Raw genomic sequence first — 22,539 nt, forward strand, 5'->3', positions numbered from 1 at the left:
TCAGCCGAGGCCACGGGACAACATGATCTTAGAGCTGCCTTCCAGAAACATTCCGGGATGTTCTGTTCCCCTTCCAGCCCAAGACAGCACGGAGTGGCCTGGTGCCCCAGCCAGCAGGCACTTTATCTCCCATGGAACAGAAGTGGGTCAGATGGAGGACTCTGAAATTTCTGGGCTTGTGGGTTCATGGTTCCTTCCCTTTAACCTGGGTAAGAACAGAAAGGGATAGCTTCCCTCCACCTCCATCTCCACCCCTAATCCCTCCGTGACCCCCACCCCAGCCCTACCCTCAGCCTCTAGACCTAAGAGGTAGGAAAGTTTGTAAGAAGGTCTCTGGAGCTGGATGACCTGTGGTATAGCCCAGCTCTGCTGCCTGCCCTCTGGGAGACATGGCCTCCTCTTGCCTGTCAACTTCCTCATCTGTAAAATGCTAACAGTAACTGCACTCACCTCACAGGGGTGTGCAGTAAGGGCTGCACAAGTGTCGAGTGCCGTTATGTCTGTCACACCTGTTCTATCCATGCCCATGGAACAGTCCCTCACCCTCATGACCCTAGCTAGGGCCTGAGTTGCTCATTTTAGCTGAGGGAGTGTCTACAAGCTGATTAGCTGGCCTGAACCAGACCTGTGCAGCACGGAGCAACCTTTATTCACCTTTGAGAGAGACCACCCTGAACCTTCCCCCAAACTGTCATTTTCCCCAGTTGAAGTGATTCCCGTGTAACCACAGTCAGAGCATGACTGGCTGAAATTTTCATTCATCAGAGACTCTACTTCTGCTTCCCTTCTCCAGACTCCCCTAGGGCAAATCAGATGTCACATCAGATCACGTCACATCCCCATCATCACCCTTTTTACAGGCCCTCTGAGACTCCAGTGAGACAAGGGAAAGTAGAGCTCTGAGCTGTGTCTCTGCCCCACTCATTGGAGCCAAAGTTGGTCCTCCTTTCTCCCACTGTGGTTGCCTGCACCTTGCCCCGAGATGCTGGTGTCCTGTGGGGATGACAGTGAATCTGGCTGAGTTGGGGCTCTGCTCCACCGCTTCCCCTCCCTGCCTGGAAATCTGAATCACCCACTGTGGAGCCAGGAGGAACTCTGCCCCAACCCTGATTTTAATTAGGAACGGGTGCATCCTGCGAGACTCAGAGTTCCGTCACTCTCAATCCAGACGAAATGTGTTTTGAGGAGCCCAGCCTGGTCAGCTCAACAGAGGAACGTGAATGCCACAGGGCTACAGAAGGATGGTCCTTCCAATAGCCTTTTAGCAAATGGTCACTGAAGAAAATGAGACCCACATACTTCCGAGTGAAATATGACTGGAATTAACATGAGCACACATTCAAGTTCTCAAATGCTCAGTGAACAAAATGTTTTCCATCTGTGAGGTGCTGTGTATACCCAGAAAGAGAGCAACCCCCAAAGAACACAATCCCCCACTTTTCCAAAGAGGTGAATTTAGCAAAGTTTTTTGGCCAACTTAACAGGAATCAGAACTGTGATTGCCTTTGAGGTGGGAGATGGGAATTGACTGGAAAAGAGTCAGGGAATCTTTCTGGAGTAATGGATGTCTGTCCCTTCCCTGGGATGGTGGTTATATGTGTGACTTCATTTGTCAAAATTCATCAAACTGTACCCTTAAATTTTTAGGGAATGTAAATTTTACCTTAATTTTTTTTTAAAAAAGTTATAAAAGTAAATACCTACTTATAATACTTAACCTAATCAGGTATTGCACACTGAAAATTATAAAAGAATACTAGATTAATTTATATTGTTCTTTTCATTCACACATTTCACAAAATGATTTCATGCAGATGTACATCTTCTGAGATCAATGGATTGCATTATTAAGGCCACTGTTTAAGTTGACAGTATTCCAAAGGATATCATCTTCAATTCATGTAACTTATTTGAAATGCAGAACATTTTGAATTCGTGTTTGATGCTAAAATGCTATTGCTAGACACAAAGACTCATTTGCATAATGTTACAACAGTTGTTTTTCTCATTTGTCTTGGAAGTGATTGTTCACAATTCTCACAATGTAAGCAACTAATGTTTTGCTTTCTAAAAATGAACTTTAAAATATTTATCACAACTTTAAAAAGTTGCACCCCAGAATAATCACCACATCTATGTTAAATCTCATTGCCTCCTTCCCATTAATTGCCTCTAGTAACCTCAAAAAGCATCCAGAACCAACACTGATTGAGACCATTTCAGGCTGGTATATCTTCCCAGATTTCACCTGAGAGAGTATCAAATTACAAAATACTTTTAAAGAGCCCTAAGTCCCTTTAGTTCCCTGGAAGTCCGTGGTTAGGACTTGGAGCTTTCACTGCCGTGGCCCCAGGTTCAATTCTTGGTTGGGGAACTAATATCCCTGCCAGGTGCAGAGCAGGGCCAAAAACAAACAAGCAAAATGCAATGTATTATAAAGAATGGTAAGTCCCAAAAGTATGAGCAACTTTTAAAGGCAACAGTATTCTCTGAGAGTTAATTTGAGGAAATAAACCTTCATCTTATTTATCTTCAGGCATGTATAGTAAAGGGCTTGCCTGGTACCTCAACTAGTAAAGAATCCACCTACAATGCAGGAGACCTGGGTTTGATCCCTGGGTTGGGAAGATCCCCTGGAGAAGGGATTGGCTACCCACTCCAGTATTCTTGGGCTTCCTTGGTGGCTCAACTGGTAAAGAATCCACCTGCAATGCAGGAGACCTGGGTTTGATCCCTGGGTTGGGAAAATCCCCTGGAGAAGGGAAAGGCTACCGATGTATTATAAAGTACAGTAAGTCCCCAAAGTATAAGAAACTTTTAAAGGTAACACTATTTTCTAAGAGTTAATTTAAGGAAATAAACCTTCATCTTAGTCTTCAGGCATATACAGTAAATCCAGGCATACATGTTCAAAGATAAAATAGAGATTTATTTAGCACATTTGGAGATTTTATAGTTCTTTGTCTAAAGATTAGTACTGTTAGCTGAACTTAGAAGTTTCCATGTTAAAAATTTAAACCTTACCACAAATGAGAAGCTGAAGCCTTCTTGAATCAATGTAAACACACTATATTTTACTCAAAGGCATTAAATTTAGGAGAGTGTAGTTTAAATAGATGATTTTGGCTAAAATCAATTGTAAACATAATCCTAAATTATGAATTGCTATTAATTTTGTGACTTGACCTTAAGTTATATCAAGGTTTCAACTACAAACAACTTTATATGAAAATATATAAAGGAGGCGCTTTTTTCCCCAATATTTCGCCAGTTGAGGCACCAAAAATAGTGTTGTTTTTAAAGAAACCAACATGGAAGACTGTACTGTTGTTTTGGTTTTTTTTTTTTGACATCACTGTTGCTCAGCCTTGTTTTTCCACTAGCCTCTCAAAAGCTGTCAGAAGCAAAATCAGGTAATTCAGCAAGAGCTCCTTGGGCATATAAGTTCCTGTATGACCCAATGCAATGGTTGCCCAATTTTTATTTTATTTTTTTGGTAGCAGAATCCTGATCTTAAATGACATTATAGGTGGTTGATGCTCTAGTTGGAATAGAGATGGGGACCCATAGCAGTCCTGCTTGGTGCCCCCTTCTCCTCTCTAGGAAATCCACTAAGGGGTTTCACAGCACCCTATGGGTCCCATGGTGCACAGTTTGAAAACTTCTGGCCGTGGACCATGCCTGAAGGCTGGAGCTCAGAAGATCTAGGTCCAAAACTTGAGTTCTGGTCTGTGTGATTGTTGGCAAATGACTTAACCTGAGTCTCATTTTCCGTATCCAAACAAAGAATATGAATGCTCATCTCAGAGTTGCTGTAAGGCTGTTTTTAAAGTTCCTTAAGTCTTACTCTTTCCTAGTCACGTCTCACTTGTGTGTTGTGTGCCATTGCATCTCAATTATTTCATGACTCAGCATCCACTTTTCTTTATTATTTGGCCTTGTTGATGCTACTGCCTTTCAGATTTTCTGCCATTATTGTCTCCTAGAGAATGGACCAGAGTAATAGTTGTCTTTGGGCTACACTGTGACCACCTCTGAAGGGATTCCACGCTCACGATCTTTTCTTGGGATGGACCACTCATCCAGATTTCTTTTCATTTTCAGGTGGGCCAAGAGAAGGGAAACTGTTCTTTCCAGAAAAACCCAACCCCCTGCATCATCCCTCAAGAACAAGAAAATATCTTCCATACAATATTTGCTTTTTTCACAAAGTCGGGAAGAAAAGTCTTGGTAAGAATTTGCTTACTCATTGGGTTCACGTGGGTGGTCCTCACTAGGAAGGCAAGTCTGAGATGAGAAGCCAGTTTTCTATTTGCCATTTATTATTTCTCAAATCTGGTTTGAATCAGTTGGCTTAGAAAGTCACAAGGACTATAGTCAACTCCTGTTTTTTCAGCCTGAGGTTTCTATCAAAGTGTTAAATTTACATTTCAGATTCCATTGGGTGGCAAAGGGAAAACCTTTGCAACCCACCAAGTACAAAGTTACACATTTCTCCCAGTAGTATGAGTCTAATCAAGAGTGATGGTTCTCGTCCAACCACTTTATATACCACTGTTGGTCAGTATATATTAAAACTAAACATATCTATGACCTAGCAGTTCCACTCCCAGGAATGTCCCAAAGGGAAGTGAGTACCTGTATCCCCCAAAGACATGGACAAGAATGTTCACAGTAATCTAGGAACGATCCAAATTTCCAACACCAGGAGAAAGTGTAAACAGTTGCAGTGTACCCCATACACTGGATTATTACGAGCAATAATAACTGCTACACCAACAACATGAGTAAATCTCACAGATACAATATTGAGTGAAAGGAGCTAGAGATAAAAGGACACAGATGGTGTTTCACTTACATGAAGTTCAGAAATAGCAACTCTGTCAATGGCAGTGGAGGTCAGGACAGCAGTTAATTTTGGAGGAATATTGATAGGCAGGAGCATGAGGGAATCTGCTTAGGTGCAGGACATGTTCTTCATATTGATCTGTTATGAATGCGTGTAAAAATATATCAAGATGGATCCTTAGGATTTATTCTGTTTACTATATGTAAGCTATACCTCAACTTTTTAAAAAGTGTAGGTGTTAAAGATGGAATCAGATGCTTTTGCAAAGCTTCCTTTCTCCCCATCTGTGGCTACATCTCTTCAGTTCCTTATTACAGCCATGGCACATCTCACTAACATTTCCCTCCTCTTTTATTCGGCGGTAGAAATAGTATGACTGGTTGCCATTTGGAAGTTTGGGATATTTTTACTCACATAATGCTGATGATCAACTATTATTTAACAGCCCTCAGAACTGTTAGATGTATTGATATCTAGTGGTTTGACAAATGCAGCTCTGTATCTGGCTGAAATCTTTACCCCATGTGTGAAACATCATGAACGTATATTCACACATTTTGGATCCTATAACACAAAGGAATTCTTCCTTTGTAACTTAAATTTGGAATTTAGGTTTCTAGCTGTAATTCGTATGTTTTCTTGGTTAAACGTGTTTTTCTTTACTCCTGTGGTTTCTTGAGTCTTGTGACTTTGTAGCCCTCCAATTTGCCCAATATAAACAATGGGTATAAAATTACATTTGTCACTTCCAGGCAAAAACCACATAATCTACGAAATACACCTTGTGTTCAAAACTTATAAGAGGAATGTTCCCAAAATATTAAATGTGTCTCTTTAAAAACAAAACAAAGAAGTTGTAGAACGTATATGCAATGGAATATTAGCCATAAAAAGGAGCAAATTTGAGCCAGTTGTGAGGAGGAACCTAGAGCGTGTTACACAGAGTGAAGTTAAGTCAGAAAGAGAAAAATAAATATCATATATTAATGCATATATTTGAAATCTTATGGTACTGATGAACCTATCTGCAGGGCAGAATTAGAGATGCAGACATAGAGAACAGACTTGTGGACACAGCAGGGGAAGGAGACGGTGGGACAGAGAGTCACATTGACGTATACACACACTGCTGCTGCTAAGTCGCTTCAGTCGTGTCCGACTCTGTGCGACCCCATAGACGGCAGCCCACCAGGCTCCCCCGTCCCTGGGATTCTCCAGGCAAGAACACTGGAGTGGGTCGCCATTTCCTTCTCCAGTGCATGAAAGTGAAAAGTGAAAGTGAAGTCACGCAGTCATGTCTGACTCTTCGTGACCCCATGGACTGCAGCCCACCAGGCTCCTCCATCCATGGGATTTTCCAGGCAAGGTTCTGGAGTGGGGTGCCATTGCCTTCTCCGATACTACCGTGTGTAAAATAGCTAGCTAGTGGGAAGCTGCTGTATAGTGCGAGAAGCTCAGCTCTGTGTTCTCTGATGGCCTAAGGGGTGGGATGGGGAGGATGGGAGAGACACTCAAGAGTGAGGGTGTATGTGTATACACATAGCTGATACACATTGTTGTGCAGAAACCATCATAACATCGTAAAGCATTATCCTCCAATTAAAAATAAATTTAAAAAATAAAAAACAAAATTCACTGCTTTCTCCTTGCAAAATCCAGTTTTGGGGTAAGGTACACCCGTGAGCTTCGACTTGAAGGCGTGTTCTGGTGCCCTCTGGACAGGAAGTCCTTTGATTGCCCTCTGGTGACAAGAAGGAATGATTGCATCTTCCTATGGATTTCATCTGCCTAGAAAGGCCTCTAGAGAAGGCAATGGCTCCCCACTCCAGTACTCTTGCCTGGAAAATCCCATGGGTTGAGGAGCCTGGCATTCCATGGGGTCGCTAGGAGTCGGACATGACTGAGCGACTTCACTTTCACTTTTCACTTTCACACGTTGGAGAAAGAAATAGCAACCCACTCCAGTGTTCTTGCCTGGAGAATCCCAGAGACAGGGGAGCCTGGCGGGCTGCCGTCTATGAGGTCACACAGAGTCAGACATGACTGAAGCGACTTAGCAGCAGCAGCAGCAGCAGAAAGGCCTCAGTTCTATAAATGCTGTGTTCTACAAATACCTGTTCTGTATCTATAAATGCCGATTCTGTAAATGTTGTCCTCTTGTCTTTGTTCTTAATACAGTTTGACCATTCTCTGGTTATTCTTCTCAGGACTGTGAAAAAACAGGAATTTCTTGCCTAACAATGTACTGTAACCTTAGTGCACTTGCTAAAGAAGAAAGTCGTACTATAGACATTTATATGCTGCTGAACACAGAAATACTGAAGAAGGTAAGTCCTGAAGAACTGTACTCTCAGAGTTCATTTAAAAACATTTGAATTGGTTTCCTCAGGAAAAACTCTATCTGCCCCTTTTAAAACTGTCCTGGCCAGCACCATGGGTAATTCTGCTTCAGAAGAATGCCAGGGAAACATACCAGATCCTTGTTATTCAAAGTGTGGTCCGAGGACCAACAGTGTCAGCATCACCTGGGAGCTTCTTAGACCTGCAGAATCCTGGACTCCACTCAGGCCTTACCAAGTCAGCATCTCTTTTTAAGCAAGAACCCCAGGTGTTTTGTTTACGCAGTTGTTTCTTAGATTTTTTTAAATATTTATTTTTATTTATTTGGTTGTGCCAGGTCTTAGTTGTGGCATGTGAGAGCTAGTTCCCTAATCAGGGATCGAACCCAAGTCCCCTGCATTGGGAACTCGGAGTCTGAGCTTCTGGACCATCAGGAAAGTTGTTCTCAGACTTTACCTTGCACATTTTAGATCAAAGGTTTTCTGTAAAGGGCCAGCAGTAAGTTTTTTAGGCCCTGTGGGCTATACAGTATCTTGCCATTGCTCAGCTCCGCCATCGTGTTGTGAAAACAGCCATAGACCATACTCAAATGAATGGGCGTGACTGTGTTTCAATAAAATTTTATTTACAAAAACCAGCAAAGGGGTGGATTTGACCCATGAAACATAGATTGCCAACCCCTTGTTTAAATGACATCTTGTTTCACAGACTCCCCCTTTTGAATCTCAGATCACTTTGCTTTTATGAGTTTATAAAAGTGGTTTAAAAAATCATACAAATTCACTGTAATTTATTTTCACATAAGCGCTGCTTAGTATGAAAGGCTGCATCCAACAAACTGATTTTAAAACAATCATGTGGAGATAAAATAGGCATGTTAGCCACAGAGATTCTCTTTATTTTCCTTTGGAAAAACTGTATGTGTCAGTCCGTATAAAACACTCAGTGTATAAGTGAATATCCTTAGAATAGTCATTCTAGCGTTATTTTTTTAATTAGGCATGGCAACAACATGTTGGCCTGATAAGTCACAGGCAAAGGAGATATGGGATGTTTTACCCCCTTTCCGTCTCTGGCTGGTGGAGAGCTGTGAACAGTTCTGCTTTCCCTGGGTGCTTTGAAGGGAAACTGATTAGGGGCAAGTTGGACACACACGGCACTGCTTCCCTGTTGTAGCTCTCTCTCCTTTTAAACAGGATGGAGCTGGGAGAGGACCCAACATGCACCACCCCTGGTCACCCTTTGATTCCAGAATATCACATCACAGGAAGTGCCTTCCTGGCCTGGGTCCCCAGCTCAGGTTGAGGGATTATGCTTCTGTACACTTACCCATCCTATTCCTCTTCGTGACAAGTGGCCCTGGTGACAGATTTATTGCCTGTGCCACACTTGCCGCTGTTGACAGAGCCCTGATACAGCACTGATGGTGGGAAGCCACTCTCATTTCTTCTTCACCCTCAACCCAGATGGCTGCTGCTTGCACGTCAGTCATTTATACTGAATCACAAAGCCTCAAGCCTTTCTTGTCCCCAGCTCTGGCCTGGTGTCTGCATCTCTCTCTTTGTGATCAGTGGCAACCCTTTACCGTGGAATATGTCCTGCTGACTGCTGTCCCTATGGGCCATCCAGCCCAGTCTATACCCCAAGACAGCAGGAAAGCATGGGGTGTCATACGTGGTCGTTGGAGGACCATTTTCCTTGCAGATATTCTACAGAAACCAGAAGAAATCTCAAGTGTGGAGTTAAGCCTCTGTCAGGCCCAAAGCCAGCCACACCTCCCTGGGAGCTCCAGGGGCTCCTCGCCTCCCTAAGGACATGGAGCAGCATCAGCCTTGGGGTTCAGCTGGGCTGCCGCTTCTGTTTATTTCCCTTTGATCTGAAGGTCTGACCCCAGACAAGGGAATTTGCAGTTTAACTGCTTTGACCTTAACAAGTATTTATTTGAAATGTAGGATCTTATTTTTTTAATTATCTGAGGATTCCGATTTCTTTCAAAGTGTTTATTTTCTGCAACTGCCAGAGATCTGTTCCGTGCTCCTAATCTGCTCAGCCTTTACCTTTGACAGTCGTCACTATTATTGTCGTCATTAGCAATGTCCAAGGTGATGAGAATGGTGGTCCAAGATTGAAGAGACAGTATGTCCAGACCCATAAAACCACAGATCTACAGAACTAGTGAAAGATTGCTGCATAGAAAATTACTTACTGCTCAATATGAGCTCACTGAAGCAGTTTTCGGTTTGTTTGTTTATTTGTTTGTTTGTTTGTTTGTTGAGTGACAAGCTTCTGAGAAGCATTTCAGATGTGTTTTATTGCTGTTTTTAAAAGGACAATAATTAGTGTGTAACTCCCAGGTAAATTCCACAGGTAGCATCCCCAGGTGTCCCCACTAGAAGGTCTTTGTGGTTTCTTTGGAAGTGATGACCTGAGCCCCTTGAAACTGTTTTCTGTAGAGACAGTTATCTTCTTTCCTTTTGCAGGGGCAGGTTTAACCGGACATGGGCCAAAGTTGGCCTCAATACGTGCCTCCTTGCGTGGCAGGCCACCTGAGTAAATACAGAAAGACACCTTTCTGGCAGAGCCTCGCTGCCTCCACAGGTGGGGTGCAGAGTGCTCTGGCTGGCTGTCCTCTGGCTCCACAACGGGAGCCAGCCTGCTTCTCCCTCAGTAGTCAGTGCAGCCGCATCTGGACCGCTGGCTCGATGTTCTGGCCCTTCCCTGAGTCATAGTTTTGCCAGCCCCTCTCTTCTTTCAGACTCCTTCCCCATCCCTACCTTGGAGCCATTCTCTGATTATCTGGATCAGTAGCTTTAAATCTGAGCCTACACTAAAGCTTCTACCCACAATGGCTGATGGGCTCTGCCCGAGTTTTACCTGGGACGAACCTCCTTCCCCCACCACCCCCAGCCCCTTTCTTGTCAGACCATTGACTTATTACAAGCCAGATGCTTTCTCCTTCTCATCTCTGTCTGGTACCCTCTTTCCCGCTTAAAGGGCTTTGACCCCCCCCACCCCACCCCCCCACCGCAAAAGCTTCATTTAAGAGCAAAGAAAGAATTAAAAGGAACTCATGTGGAGAGTTTGAGGGTTGTGGTCAAGGCAGGAAGATGCTTGGGAAATGTAAATCAGATGCCTTCTGTGAAAGCCCAGACCTGATTTATCGTACACAATTCAACAGCTTTATTTATTCTCTACTCTTTGGGGAATATGTCAATACCAAGATCCAAATATCTGGCTCTTGCTGCTTGGAAACCACAGCACACAAGCCTGCATGTGTTGACTCAGCAAAACTCCAGAGCTTTTCAGCATCCACTATGATATGCAGGAATCTTCAGGAGAGAGACTGGAAATCTCTGCTTCATTCAGTGATAGAAATTTCTGTCTGGTCCACATGGAATCTTAGAATTTCAGTTCCACCTAGGATCTCCGGGCCCTGTCACTGTGACTGAAAAGTCTTACAGCGAGTTATACTGTTTCATCCTCAGGACAGTTCATCTGTCATCCAGTTCATGACCCACGCCAAGGTGAAAGTGGACCCTTCCCTGAGAGTGGTGGAGGTAGCCAGTGGGAACCCAGAGGAGATGACGGTGAGTACAGCCCCCGCCTTCGGCCCCCCACCATCACACACAGCCCTCTTCCAAGGGTGAAGGAATTTGGGTGACTTGGGAGACTGAATGCTAGAATTTGAGGATAATAACAGCCTCTAAGCCAAGATGTCAGCTTTGTGGTAGACCCATGACCTTGCCTGCCTTGGCTTCCAGGCCCCCCAAGGGGATCTGTGGTCTGCTCTTATTGTGATAGCCTTGTTCTCCAGGATACTGTTACGTGAAAGCTCCTGGCCATGACTAGCCAAAAGAGAAATTGTCTGGAAGTACCCTTGACAGTGCTTATTGCATTTCCATTCTAGAACCAAGACTATTTTTTATCTTTCTCAGACCTTTTCCTGAAACCTCATCTGCCTTCCCAATCCCATTGCTCCATGGATAAACAGTGTTTAAACACAAGTTGGTTGACATTCTCTACCTAGCCCCCATATCCCCTATGAAGTGTAGTTGGCAAGCAGCCTCAAGATGGGAGGTGTCGCAGCTGGGAATTCAGATAGGGGAGGGAAAGGGGTGGCCTTGGAATTCTGCTGCATTATTATTTTCAGGGGCAGGAGGGGAGGGGCATCCTTTGACACCCAGACTCAGGTCCTAGGTACATAGAAAGGAAAACAGCAGCCTCTGAACTGGTTTTGCCAATAAGCTATGCAGTGATGGCTAGCTTTTTGCATCTCCTTTTCCTGGAATTTACTTCTGTCCAGGAAGACTTTACCCTCTCTTGAAAGAGTCAATACTGCTGTGACAAATTTACAGAAGTGAAAAATTGACAAAGATTATTTGCTTGCAAAGGAAAACATGTTAATTTATTTTCTAGTAACAGAGGAGACACCGCATGTCTAAATGTTAGGATGGGGATCACAGCAAAGAGACTCTTACAAAACGCTGGCTAGGAGGGGTACATATAGAAAATAAATCCCCGGGACCTTCATGAACCAAATGGCAGGGAGGAAAAGACAAAAGCCAACTCCAGATATTTTGATCTCCAGAAATAGTGACTCTAGAAGTGAAGGACTTCAGGATCATTCCACTCCATCCCATTCATTTTCTGTTGTTTAAAATGACCATATTTCCAAGGCCACCCCTTTCCCTCCCCTATCTGAATTCCCAGCTGTGACACTTTCCATCTTGAGCTACCCCAAAGCATGGGTATTCCATGCCCAGTTCAGGGAAGAAGTGTCAGAGGCAGACTTAAATTCCCTGACTCACATCGAGAAATTGTCTACCTGGTCATTTTAAATAACAGAAAATGAATGGGATGGAGTGGAATGATCCTGAAGTCCTTCACTCCTAGAGTCACTGTTTCTGGAGATCAAAATATCTGGAGTTGGCTTTTGTCTTTGCCTCCCTGCCAGTTGGGCATTTAACTGCCAATCCAGACCTTCACCTGGGGAGTGAAAAAGAGTGCAGAGTCACTGCTCATTGTCACAGCTCCAGTTAAAAAGTTTTATAGGATGAGATAACTGGCCAACAGGAGAGCTTTAGAATGTTCTGGTAGACCACACTGTTCCCAATTAAGAGCTAACGGAAGTAATTAACAGATTTCCTACAGGTGGAATCGCTTGGGTAAATGAAAAAACTATCATGGGTGCATTGCCTTTGATTAAAACATAGAGCTGTGGGATCCAGAAAGACATTGCCTGACATCCCATTGTTGGATTCTGAGTCATCTGTGCACCCCCTAAATACTGCTTCCATTAACTACTGTTCCATTATGAGCACTGTGGTGATATTTTCATTATCAGGAGTTCTTTGGAAGGAGATCTCATTTTCAACTGATTTTTTTTCTAGTACTCCCAAGAAAAAAGGAACATCCTTCAGAATTCCACAGTGCCCCCATCTTTCTCCTTTCCATGACTTTGCCTTTCAATACATGAGCCAAAATGAAGTACTACAATCTGTTCTCAACTTTCCTGGCAGGAAAAAATAAATCCTTTCTGAGTAGAAAGGATTGCCTTTTTAGAACAAACATGTTCCTCCCTGCGTGATTCTTCTAAATGCCTGGCACTTTGTCAATCATCCATTGGAAGGGAAATTTCCATAGAGGCTAGCCACCAAATTTAAATCGGGCAGAATTTCACAAGATTTGAGATCAGGCACCACATTTGTATGGCCTTGGAATGAACAGGAAGTGTATTTACAGCTGGTAGTGGGCAGGGTGTGGGTGAGAAAAGGAAAGCAATCGGTTTTTAATCACATAAAGTGTGCATGGTGATAAATTCAACTGACAGGGAATACAGATAATTTTCTTGGGACTCATTGTGTCTTATTTTCATGCCATAGTATGGGGAGTGCTTTACGGAGCGTATGGATGAATAGCTAGAAATACGTTACTGGATGTTTGAGGCATTTTCCTTTTTTATTAATAATACATTTGAGGTGCCCTTCCTGGGCAGAGTGTTAGCCACGTGTCCAAGACCAACCGCACCAGCTTACCTGGCTTTGTACAGACTCAAACCTGAGAATTCTGGACGAGGTGTGAGTGACTACGTTCAGTGCTGACTGTGCCAATATAATACACCGAATTTCCTATTATGTCCAACCCAACGCTTTCTACTTTTCTGGGAGAGCTGCCAACAGCTGAGGCTAGAAACTCCCTGGGGGCAAACCAAGAATCTACAGCACACCAGCTCTGCTACCGAGAGCTGCCACCCCAGACACTCTTCTCTGGCCATATGAGAGGCTTGTGTGAGTTACAGAGCAAATCTATTTTGTCGATACTTTGAAATAGCAACATGTGTGATGAACATGGAAATACACAAATGGATAAATAAGTCATTGCCATGTGGAGTGGGCACCAGGTTGAGATTCTAGGTGCCAGGAGGAGAGACTGATTCTGTCTCCTTTTAGCAGAAGCAGAATGGATTAGAATGGTATTGGGTAGCTCTCAGAATTGCCAGCAAGGTTGGAGAGCCTGACTGGGGATGTGAGAAACCTGCAGGGCCAGGACCACAGGTTGGGGCAGGCCCCAGGGAGAGTCTGGCGTGGTACCCTGGGCACTACTTCCCTGGCTTCTCTCAGCCTCGTGCTCTAGAGTCACGTGGGAGCCTCTCGCTAGCTGAGGTTAGGCCCCTGTCTGGGGAACCAGGCACCCCAGGAAAAGCAGGTGGCTGGCATTTTGGGCTATTGTAGTACAGCTTCCCCCTCACCCTAAGACTCACCCATAGGAGGATTTCCCAGCACTGGAAGGATGCTAAAAAGTGACGAGCATCCCCTCCCATGTGCTTCTTTAACACTACAGGCAGCATGGGGCCATCTAATCCCTGGCTCATTGAGGGCTCTCTTCTGAGCTAGTCTCTGTTCAGTCATTTAGACCATTTTGTCAGTTCCGTTGATAAGAGAATCTGCAAATTTTTGTCCATAGGTGGTTGAGGAGTGTTTGTGCTTTGGGCTTTGATTTAAGAATGAACGTGCTTGAATGAGCTCCTTCTGATTTGATAGGGCAAATTTCTTCTCCTACTGCCATGGGAACCATATGTCCAAAGAGCTGGTCACCTCCCTTCCGCAGTCCTCTGACATCACCATCCCTTACCCTACAGGTGGGGAGACAGGTCATAATTTTTACAAGTCCCCAGAGATTCCACTGTGCCCTCCCTGAGTTACAACCACAGACCTTTTTTCTCAAGTGAACAAAGAGCCTCTGATGCTTAGGAAAAAGAGGCGACTTGCCCTGGATCTCAGGTCGCTGAGCCAAGGATAGGGTCTGGAACTTTTGAGTCCCATCCACATGCTCTTTTCTCTGCTCTGCAGCCACTCAGTCATACAAGAGGGCACCGGGCAGTCTTGGATAAAAGGTCCTTGACAAGTGCAAGTGTCTACCCTGGAACGGACACTGACTGGTTTTAAAGTCTGTTATAATTGCCAGGTTCCCTTGGGGCCCAGCCAAGCGCCTCCTGACTGGACCTGGCTCTCCTCACCTCAGTGGAGGCTTTCCCTGCTCACTCTCAACCACACTCTAGAATGGAGCCTTCTGGCTGCAGCCTTGCTTTCATTTCTGAATAAACCTGCCTCTCATGTCCGAACTGATCAGGCCAGCAAGTTCCAGCTTCATTTTCTCTGAAGCTGGTCAAGTTCACTTCCCAGTCTTGACCCTTCTGGGAAGTCAGTCCTTCTAGTTTGGCCTATTCTTTGTGAACAGGGAACACTGTATTTCCCCCTTTGGAATTAGAAGAGCCTGCCCTCAAATCCCGTCTCCCTCACAGCCCAGTGGTGTGACTGCAGGTATCAGGTGAGCTCTGTGAGCCTCTCTTTTCTCATCTATAACATGGGAAAGCTAGTTTCTTCTCCCTGGAGATTTCCCCTCCATTCTGCTTCCTGCCGCTACCCTCACCAAGCCAAGATGCACACCAGCATATCTCAACCAGAGGGCGTCATCTGAGGTGGTAGATGAGAGACTCCAGAAGGTCCCGCCTGTAGTTCCTTTGTTGTTTACTGCCTCTTGAACCAAGCTGACAGTTTTCTGTCACCAAATAGACTGTGACTTGTACTTTACTATTTACATGCCAAATTATAGTTAAAATTACATTATACCCAGCAGGAGAGTTCTCCTTCTTGTTACATCAAGAGGTAGGAAGAAGAAGAGAGACACCTCCATTCTCTGTCATCATCAAAAGATGGTAGGCAGTCTTCTCCCTTCACCCACCACCCCCATGTGAGAATTAAGCTCTAATCAAAAGGAATTTAGGAAAACCCCAGTGTAGTTTGCTGTTTGTCACTGTTTGAAGTTTCACTTAATGAATACTCTGTTGGGGGCTTGCGATGGGCCAGGCAACGTATGAGGCACTGAGGATGCAATGGGGAACCAAATAGCCATGGTCCAGGCCCTCCCAGAGCTAACGAGGGGGTGACAGACAGTAAAAAGAGAAGCAAACAGCATTGTTGTTGTTTTTTTTTTTTTTTCCAAACTAAGGTGAGTTCCAAGGGAGTAACCTCCTCTAGATTGAGGGAAATCTAAAGAATATTTCTCCAAAGAAGCTGAAATCTAGAGAGGGAGGAGGAATTAGCTTGCCAAGCTCAGGGAAGAGTGTCCCAGAGAGAAGGGAGAGCTGTGTGAAGACCCAAATAGCTTGGCGTGTTCAAGGCTGCAACAGTAGGGCGCAGCACCTGGTGAGTGGTGAAGACATCCATGATGGGAGACGTAGGCGGGGTCACACCATATAACACCAGGGGGCAGTTACAAAGGGAAACTGTTGCAAGCATTTGTTTTGAGCAAGGAATGGCCTGATCCAATGTATTTTTTAATAAATTTATTTATTTTAATTGGAGGCTAATTACTTTACAATATTGTATTGGTTTTTCCATACATCAACATGAATCCGCCATGGGTGTACACGTGTTCCCCATCCTGAACCCCCCTCCCACCTCCCTCTCTGTACCATCATAGGCTACTGTGTGGACAGTAGATTGTAGGGGGCTACAGGAAAGTTGTGACCATCACTTGCTAGAAATGATGGTGGCCAAGGAGATAGAAGTGGACAGGTAGATTTATATCAGTAGAGGTCTAGCAGTCTGTGCCAGTCACGTGTAGAGTATCTGTCCTAAGGGGTGGCTGCTGCTGCTAAGTCGCTTCAGTCGTGTCCAACTCTGTGCAACCCCATAGACAGCAGCCCACCAGGCTCCCCCATCCTGGGATTCTCCAGGCAAGAACACTGAAGTGGGTTGCCATTTCCTTCTCCAATGCATGAAAGTGAAAAGTGAAAGTGAAGTCGCTCAGTCGTGTCTGACTCTTAGCAACTCCATGGACTTCAGCCTACCAGGCTCCTCCGTCCATGGGATTTTCCAGGCAAGAGTACTGGACCTAAGAGGTTGGGAGGAATCAAAAGACATCTTGATACAAAGCCCCTCGCCTGGTACATCCACGTGGGCAGTCAGTTAATAGTGGGTCCCGTTGCCTAAGACTTCTCTGATGGGGAAGCTGGTAAAGAATCTACCGGCAATGCAGGAGACGTGGGAGACATGGGTTCAATCCCTAGGTCAGGAAGATCCACTAGAGGAGGAAAATTGCAACCCACTGCAGTATTCTTGCCGGAAAAATCCCATGGACAGAGGAGCCTGATGGGCTACAGTCCAAGGGGTTGCAAAGAGTCGGACGTGACTGAGAGACTAAACACACACGCCCACTGCATAAAGAGATGGTCAAGGATGGGAGGAACCAAGTGAAGAATAGCTTCTCCCTCCCTCAAAACCTCAAGAGTCATGATCAGTTTACTCTAAAACAGTGGTTTCCAGCTGTCATCATGCTTATCATTATCATTTCTTAAACAACAGAACCCATTTCTAAATTGAAATGTGCTTTGGTTGAGTCAGAGGTAGGGTGCCTGTAACTCACCCCGTTTGTATCTCTGTTTTCTCTGAGGGGCCTCTACATGCCCTCACCAAACCCCTGGGCTCTATGGAGCTAGGAAACCACTGCTATGGAAGGCTGTATTTAGGGCAAGGCTGCTGTCCCATCCTTCAAATTCTTTAGACATGAACTGGACCTCCAATAAACATGAATGAGAAAAAAAAATTAGCCTCAAGACTTCCACTGCACAAACAGGGGTAAACACTGTACACACGTGTGTGCAGACACACATGCTTGAGCACACACACTTATGCATACACTGTGTGGTTTTGTGTTGGGAAAGCCTGCATTGGAGAGGTTAGGACAAGCTGCATGGAAGGAATGACCCCTGAACACATACTGAAGGCATTTTCTAAGTGCACGGGGGGAAGGTCAGCCTGCAGGTAGAGTCTGATGGTGTCTTAGGATAGAGTCTCAAGAAGCAGACCCTCAGATGAGGATGTGGGTACAAGAATTTTTTTAAAGGAAGTGTTCCCAGTGAGATGGGGAAAGAAGTGAGGAGATAGGATAGGGAAAGAGAACAAGGGAAACAAAAGTGGGATTCCAAGGGCCTCAGGCTCAGCAGAGCTCTGGAACTCAATACTTCAGAGTTCTCCTACTCTGAAGCAAGGGAGCTAGGCTTTCTCCCTCCTGTTGTGTGTCAGCCACTGGCCAGAGGCTGCCCAGGAGATACTGAGCACCAAGATCCTCCCCGTCTCCCCATGCCCTGAGGGAATGCAGCCTCTGACAGTGCCACCCACTAGAGGTGAATGCGTGTAAAGCTGGGATTGGATGTAGGGAACGGATCGAGGGACCTGAGAGATGGGAGCAAGGAGCCAGCAGCGGTGAACACAGGTGTCACTGGTCTCCACCCACACCCTGGGGGCGCGGCTCGGCGTGCCTTTCTGTGCCCCGTTTTGCTTAATGACTTCATTTTTGTTCATTTATGCTCAGTTCTGGTGATGTGCTGGCATTTGATGTGATTATCGCCTGACACACTCACGTTGCCCTGTGAGCAAAATATTAGTGCTTCGACTCTCTGATGAGGAAACTGAGGCCCCCAGATAACAGCCTGAGATGCTGAAGCTTATCAGTGAAAGAGCCAGGTCTGGCGTAAGGCCCACTGTTTGCAAGCCCGAGGCTCCTTTCATCCTGTGCTCCTGAGGCCCGAGCTGTCCCGTTGTCTGGCCCACACACAGTGGAGCACCACTCCTGGCAGATTGGTAGGAAACATAGCCATGGGTGGTGAGCAGCTGGCCTGTCGTCTTCAGAGAGACCCTTGGCTCCAGTGACCTCAGAAGCACATCATGTTCTAACTTAGTGGTCTGTTGATTCTGGAACTCTTCCTGTTGTGGCCTGGTCCCTAACCAGATGCACAGCTACTCATCAAGAGAATTAGCACTCATCGAGGGCCCTCCTTAGCCTGCGGCAAAGGAGCTATGTCCCCCTCCCCCCGCCCCCCACCCTTTAAAGAACGATCATGAGGTTTCTCAGGAGTAATAGATATAAAACCTCTCACCACAATGTCTGGCACACAGTAAGTTCTCAACAAATGTGACCCATTCTTAACAATTAGGGAATTAGCACCAGTCTAGCTCATCCCTCTGCAAATTCTAACAGAGCAAGGAATTCCTGAAACCTAGCAGCCAGGGGCAAGTTTGACATCTTTGTTTATCACAGCACAGACTTGCAACAACCAGCTTGCCAAATGCAATTTATTTTCTGTTCATTGATGTCATCTCCGTAAGTCTGAGTCTTCAGACTCCCCTGAGCTGGTCTGCTTTCTGAAGGCTCTGTTCTGAGAGCGATTTAAGATGTGGTTCCGCTAAGAACATTTCCTCCAGCTCCCACAGCCCTTTCTCCCTGCCCCCTCCCCCACTGCTAGATGTAATTAGAAGCAGGTGAAAATGGCATTTCCTTGTTCCAGATGTTCTTCTTTCCCCACTTTTTGTTTTACATACATTCCTTCCCTCTGTGAGACCTGTGTGTGATGTCGATTATGGAAAGCATCTTGCCCTTGTAATTGACCTTCAGCCAGGGGGACTGGAGCTGAGATTCCCCTTGGGTGTTGCTGATGCTGAGCTGTCCCCTCAGCCCTAGAAGCCCCCTGTCCAGCCAGCCCTGGGACAGCTGTACTCTATTTTGGTCATGTTCTCAGGCCTTTTGGAGACCTGAGCTTTTCCAGCTATGACATTAAGCATATTTACAGTGGTCAAAACATAAAAGTTTCCAGAAACCTGCAAGTGAATCAAGTGCTGTGGTTTAGGCTTGCCAGCTGCCCCAGACTGAAAGTTGGTTCTCTGATGCCAGCTTGCTAACCTCAGGTGCGTTCAAGTTTATAGCAGCAGGTAGGATGCCCAGCCTGTGGGCCTACCATTGCCCCTGCCCCATGGCTGTCCTCCTCTAGGAATCTGTTGAGCCAGGCAGATCCTCAGGCTCCTCAATTATCTTATGTTTTATTGGTTAACACCTGACACACAAGCCCCCCAGCCTCAGTCTGCTACTGTGCGATCATTTATCCCTTCGCTAATCAGAACTTCTGCTGCTCCATCTCTCGGCCTCCTTCCCGCCACCCTCCGAAACCTGCAGGCTCCCCCTTAGCCTCAGTCTTTTTCCTCCTTTCTCGTTACTTCCTGTTATGTTGGGAGTGTGGATCTCCCCTGGTGATACCACTTCCTCTACAGCCTTCGTACTGGGTCTGTTCCTTGATCCCCCACACAAAGTTCTCCTTGCTAACCTATATTCATTTTGCAGCCACAGTGCTCTTTGCAAAATGCAAACTATGTCACTCCCTAATTATAAACTTTCATTGGCTTCTCATGCTTAAGATAAAGCATAGAAATCTCTCTGGTTTTTTAGGTTTAATTCCACAGTATCTGTAATGCAGTATTTAAAGCATCCCTTATTCCTCCTATACTTATTAACAATTTTCTCAGATAGTTTTATGAATGAATATGATGATTCTTAAGGGTTATTTATAAGGAATTCTCAAAGCCGTCTGTGCCTCAGGAAGACAAAAGAGGGTCTACATTGCTTTTTGGAGTGATTCTCTAAGTAAATAAAGGAGAATCAGAAGCTTGAATTTCAGTGTTTTATGAAAAGAAAACTAACCTATTAAACCAAGTTATTTAGGAATTAGAAATTATGATCAAAATAACTGCAGGTTTGGCTTGATTTAGTGCAGCCATCGAAAAGCTATATGAGGCCAGTTTTCAGATGGAAGTCACATGGTTCTTTAATGTAAAGCATATAATTCTTAACAGTCTCCAGCCCTTCCGTGTTGCTCCAGCTTCATCTTGATCATCTTCCCTTGGCTTCTTACTCATTCCGTTTGCTCCAACTGTGCTGTCTGCTGGCAGTTTCTCACCCCTGCTAAGCTGTCTCCTGCCATAGAGGTTTTTCACGTGCTGTTCCTTTTTGGAATGTGGTTCCTATCCCTCTTCCTATCCCTCTTTGACTAGTTAACTTCTGCTTATGCTTTAACTCTCAGCTCAGGCAGTCCCTCAAAAATTTCTTACTGACTGCCATGCTTATCTTAAGAGTCTTTTCTAACCATGAACCTCTCCTTGGGGGCAGTTTCCAAATTATAATTTTGCATTTATGTGTCTAAAGTGGCAAGTATTCTCTGTAAGCTGGAAGTTCCATGAGGGCAAAGACTGCCTGTTTTATTGATCAGAGGATCCCCACAGTGCCTGGTACATACTAGGTCCTATATATACATTTGTTCAATGGATGGACAGACAAACAAATGGACGGATGGGGGGGTGGATAGATGGCCAGGATTCTCAAAAGAAATAACACTTGCCGATTTATTTTTGAAGTAGAAAAAAGAAAAGCACACTCAGAAACTCTAGCTTCAAATCTTTCCTTCTCTTTTGTTGCAGAGTGAATCATAGTCATACTTCATCTAATGTTATGGCAGAAAGGACATTGAATTTATTAGTTGGCACATTCATGAATCACATAATGGATCACTACCTTGGTCTAGGTGACAGGAGAACATGCATTCAAATCCTTGTTCTGTAAGAATTCAGAGTTTACTGGAGTCCATAGAAAGGAAGATACATCATTACATTGCAGAGTGAGGAGGACTTAGAACTGGGATGATGAAGTGCTCCACAGTGGTTTCAGAACTAACCCTTGTGGAAGGTGGGTTCCCTTAAGTTGGTTCAGGGGCTAGGGTAGAAGGGACTGGCTTGGGAAGGGAGGCTGATCAGGCAGGACTCTTAACTGCCTACCTTCTTTAGATACAGAAAATCTCCACGTTTTTTCTGTTTTACAAATGCGGGTGCTATCACAGGTTTTCTCTGTTAAGAGAAGTTGACAATTGTTGTTTCCAAAAGCTCAGAGAATGATTAATCCTGCTGAGAAAAGCAGAGTAAGTCAGTCTTCTTGGAACAGAAGATGTTGGAGCAGAGTCTCTCCTTTTAATTTTTTTTTTTTTAACTTGGCTTCCAGATGCTGAAACTCTTAAAAAAAGTTAAAGTAAGAAAAAGGAAAAAATAACCCATGGTATTAAAAAACACCTATTTACTTTAAAACCTTCCTACTTTTTCTGCAAAGCTGAAGTTTTATATATGTTAAATTGATAATGATTTTTTAATATAACTTTATAGCATGTATCATTTTTCCCATTTATTATCATGTAAGACTTGGGAGTCAGGCAAAAGATGATTTCATGTCCTTTCTACAGCATCCTGGAGTATTTTCTAGCCCCTTTCTACTCAAACTGTGGTCTATCAGTATCAGTATGACCAGTGAGTGTAACCAAAATGTGGATCCTCAGGCCCCAACCTAGACCCATTCGTTCAGAATCTGCATTTTAAGTAGATTCCTCATATGATTCTTACACAATTAAAATTTGAGAAAAACACTGTTTTAACAGGCCTGCCTAACTCCCTAGTGGGAGCTTCCCGGGTGGCTCAGTGGTAAAGAATCTGCCTGCCAATGCAGGAGACACAGGTTTAATCCTTGGGTCAGGAAGGTCTCGGGGAGAAGGAAATGGCAACCCGCTTCAGTAGTCTTGCCTGGAAAATCTCATGGACAGAGGAGCCTGGTGGGCTATAGTCCATGGGGTCACAAAGAGTCAGACGCGACTGAGCACGCACACATAACACATACTCTGAATTCTAAATTCAGTATAAAGGGAAACCATCTATAGTATAAACTGAGAAGTGATGTGTTGAAACCTGTGCTTTAGGAAAGCAACTCTTAACAGCAAAGAGGCTCCTCCAAGGCTCCTGAAATAATGCTGGTGAGAGAAGCTCAGGCTTGACCCTAAGCAATAATTGGGGATGGGGAGAAGAGATATTTAAAGAGGTGCCAGGGATGAGATTAAGAAACAACTATGTATGAAATAGATAAGCAGTACGGATATATTGTGTAGCACAAGTAATTATAGACATTATCTTTTAATAACTCTTAATGGC

General features: G+C 44.6%; 1 protein-coding gene across 2 annotated transcripts in view; it reads left to right on the forward strand.

Moving 5' to 3' along the window:
- Positions 1-22,539, forward strand: part of ITGA9 (integrin subunit alpha 9) — a 368,750-nt gene that overhangs the window by 322,314 nt on the left and 23,897 nt on the right. For both annotated transcript variants that reach the window (XM_004018225.5, XM_060402078.1), the window contains exons 24-26: positions 4,105-4,230; positions 7,057-7,176; positions 10,675-10,776. In XM_004018225.5, the coding sequence (XP_004018274.3) occupies positions 4,105-4,230; positions 7,057-7,176; positions 10,675-10,776 (348 nt within the window). The remainder of the gene's footprint in view (positions 1-4,104; positions 4,231-7,056; positions 7,177-10,674; positions 10,777-22,539) is intronic.

Source organism: Ovis aries, chromosome 19 (assembly GCF_016772045.2).
Source record: "Ovis aries strain OAR_USU_Benz2616 breed Rambouillet chromosome 19, ARS-UI_Ramb_v3.0, whole genome shotgun sequence".
Taxonomy (NCBI): domain Eukaryota; kingdom Metazoa; phylum Chordata; class Mammalia; order Artiodactyla; family Bovidae; genus Ovis; species Ovis aries.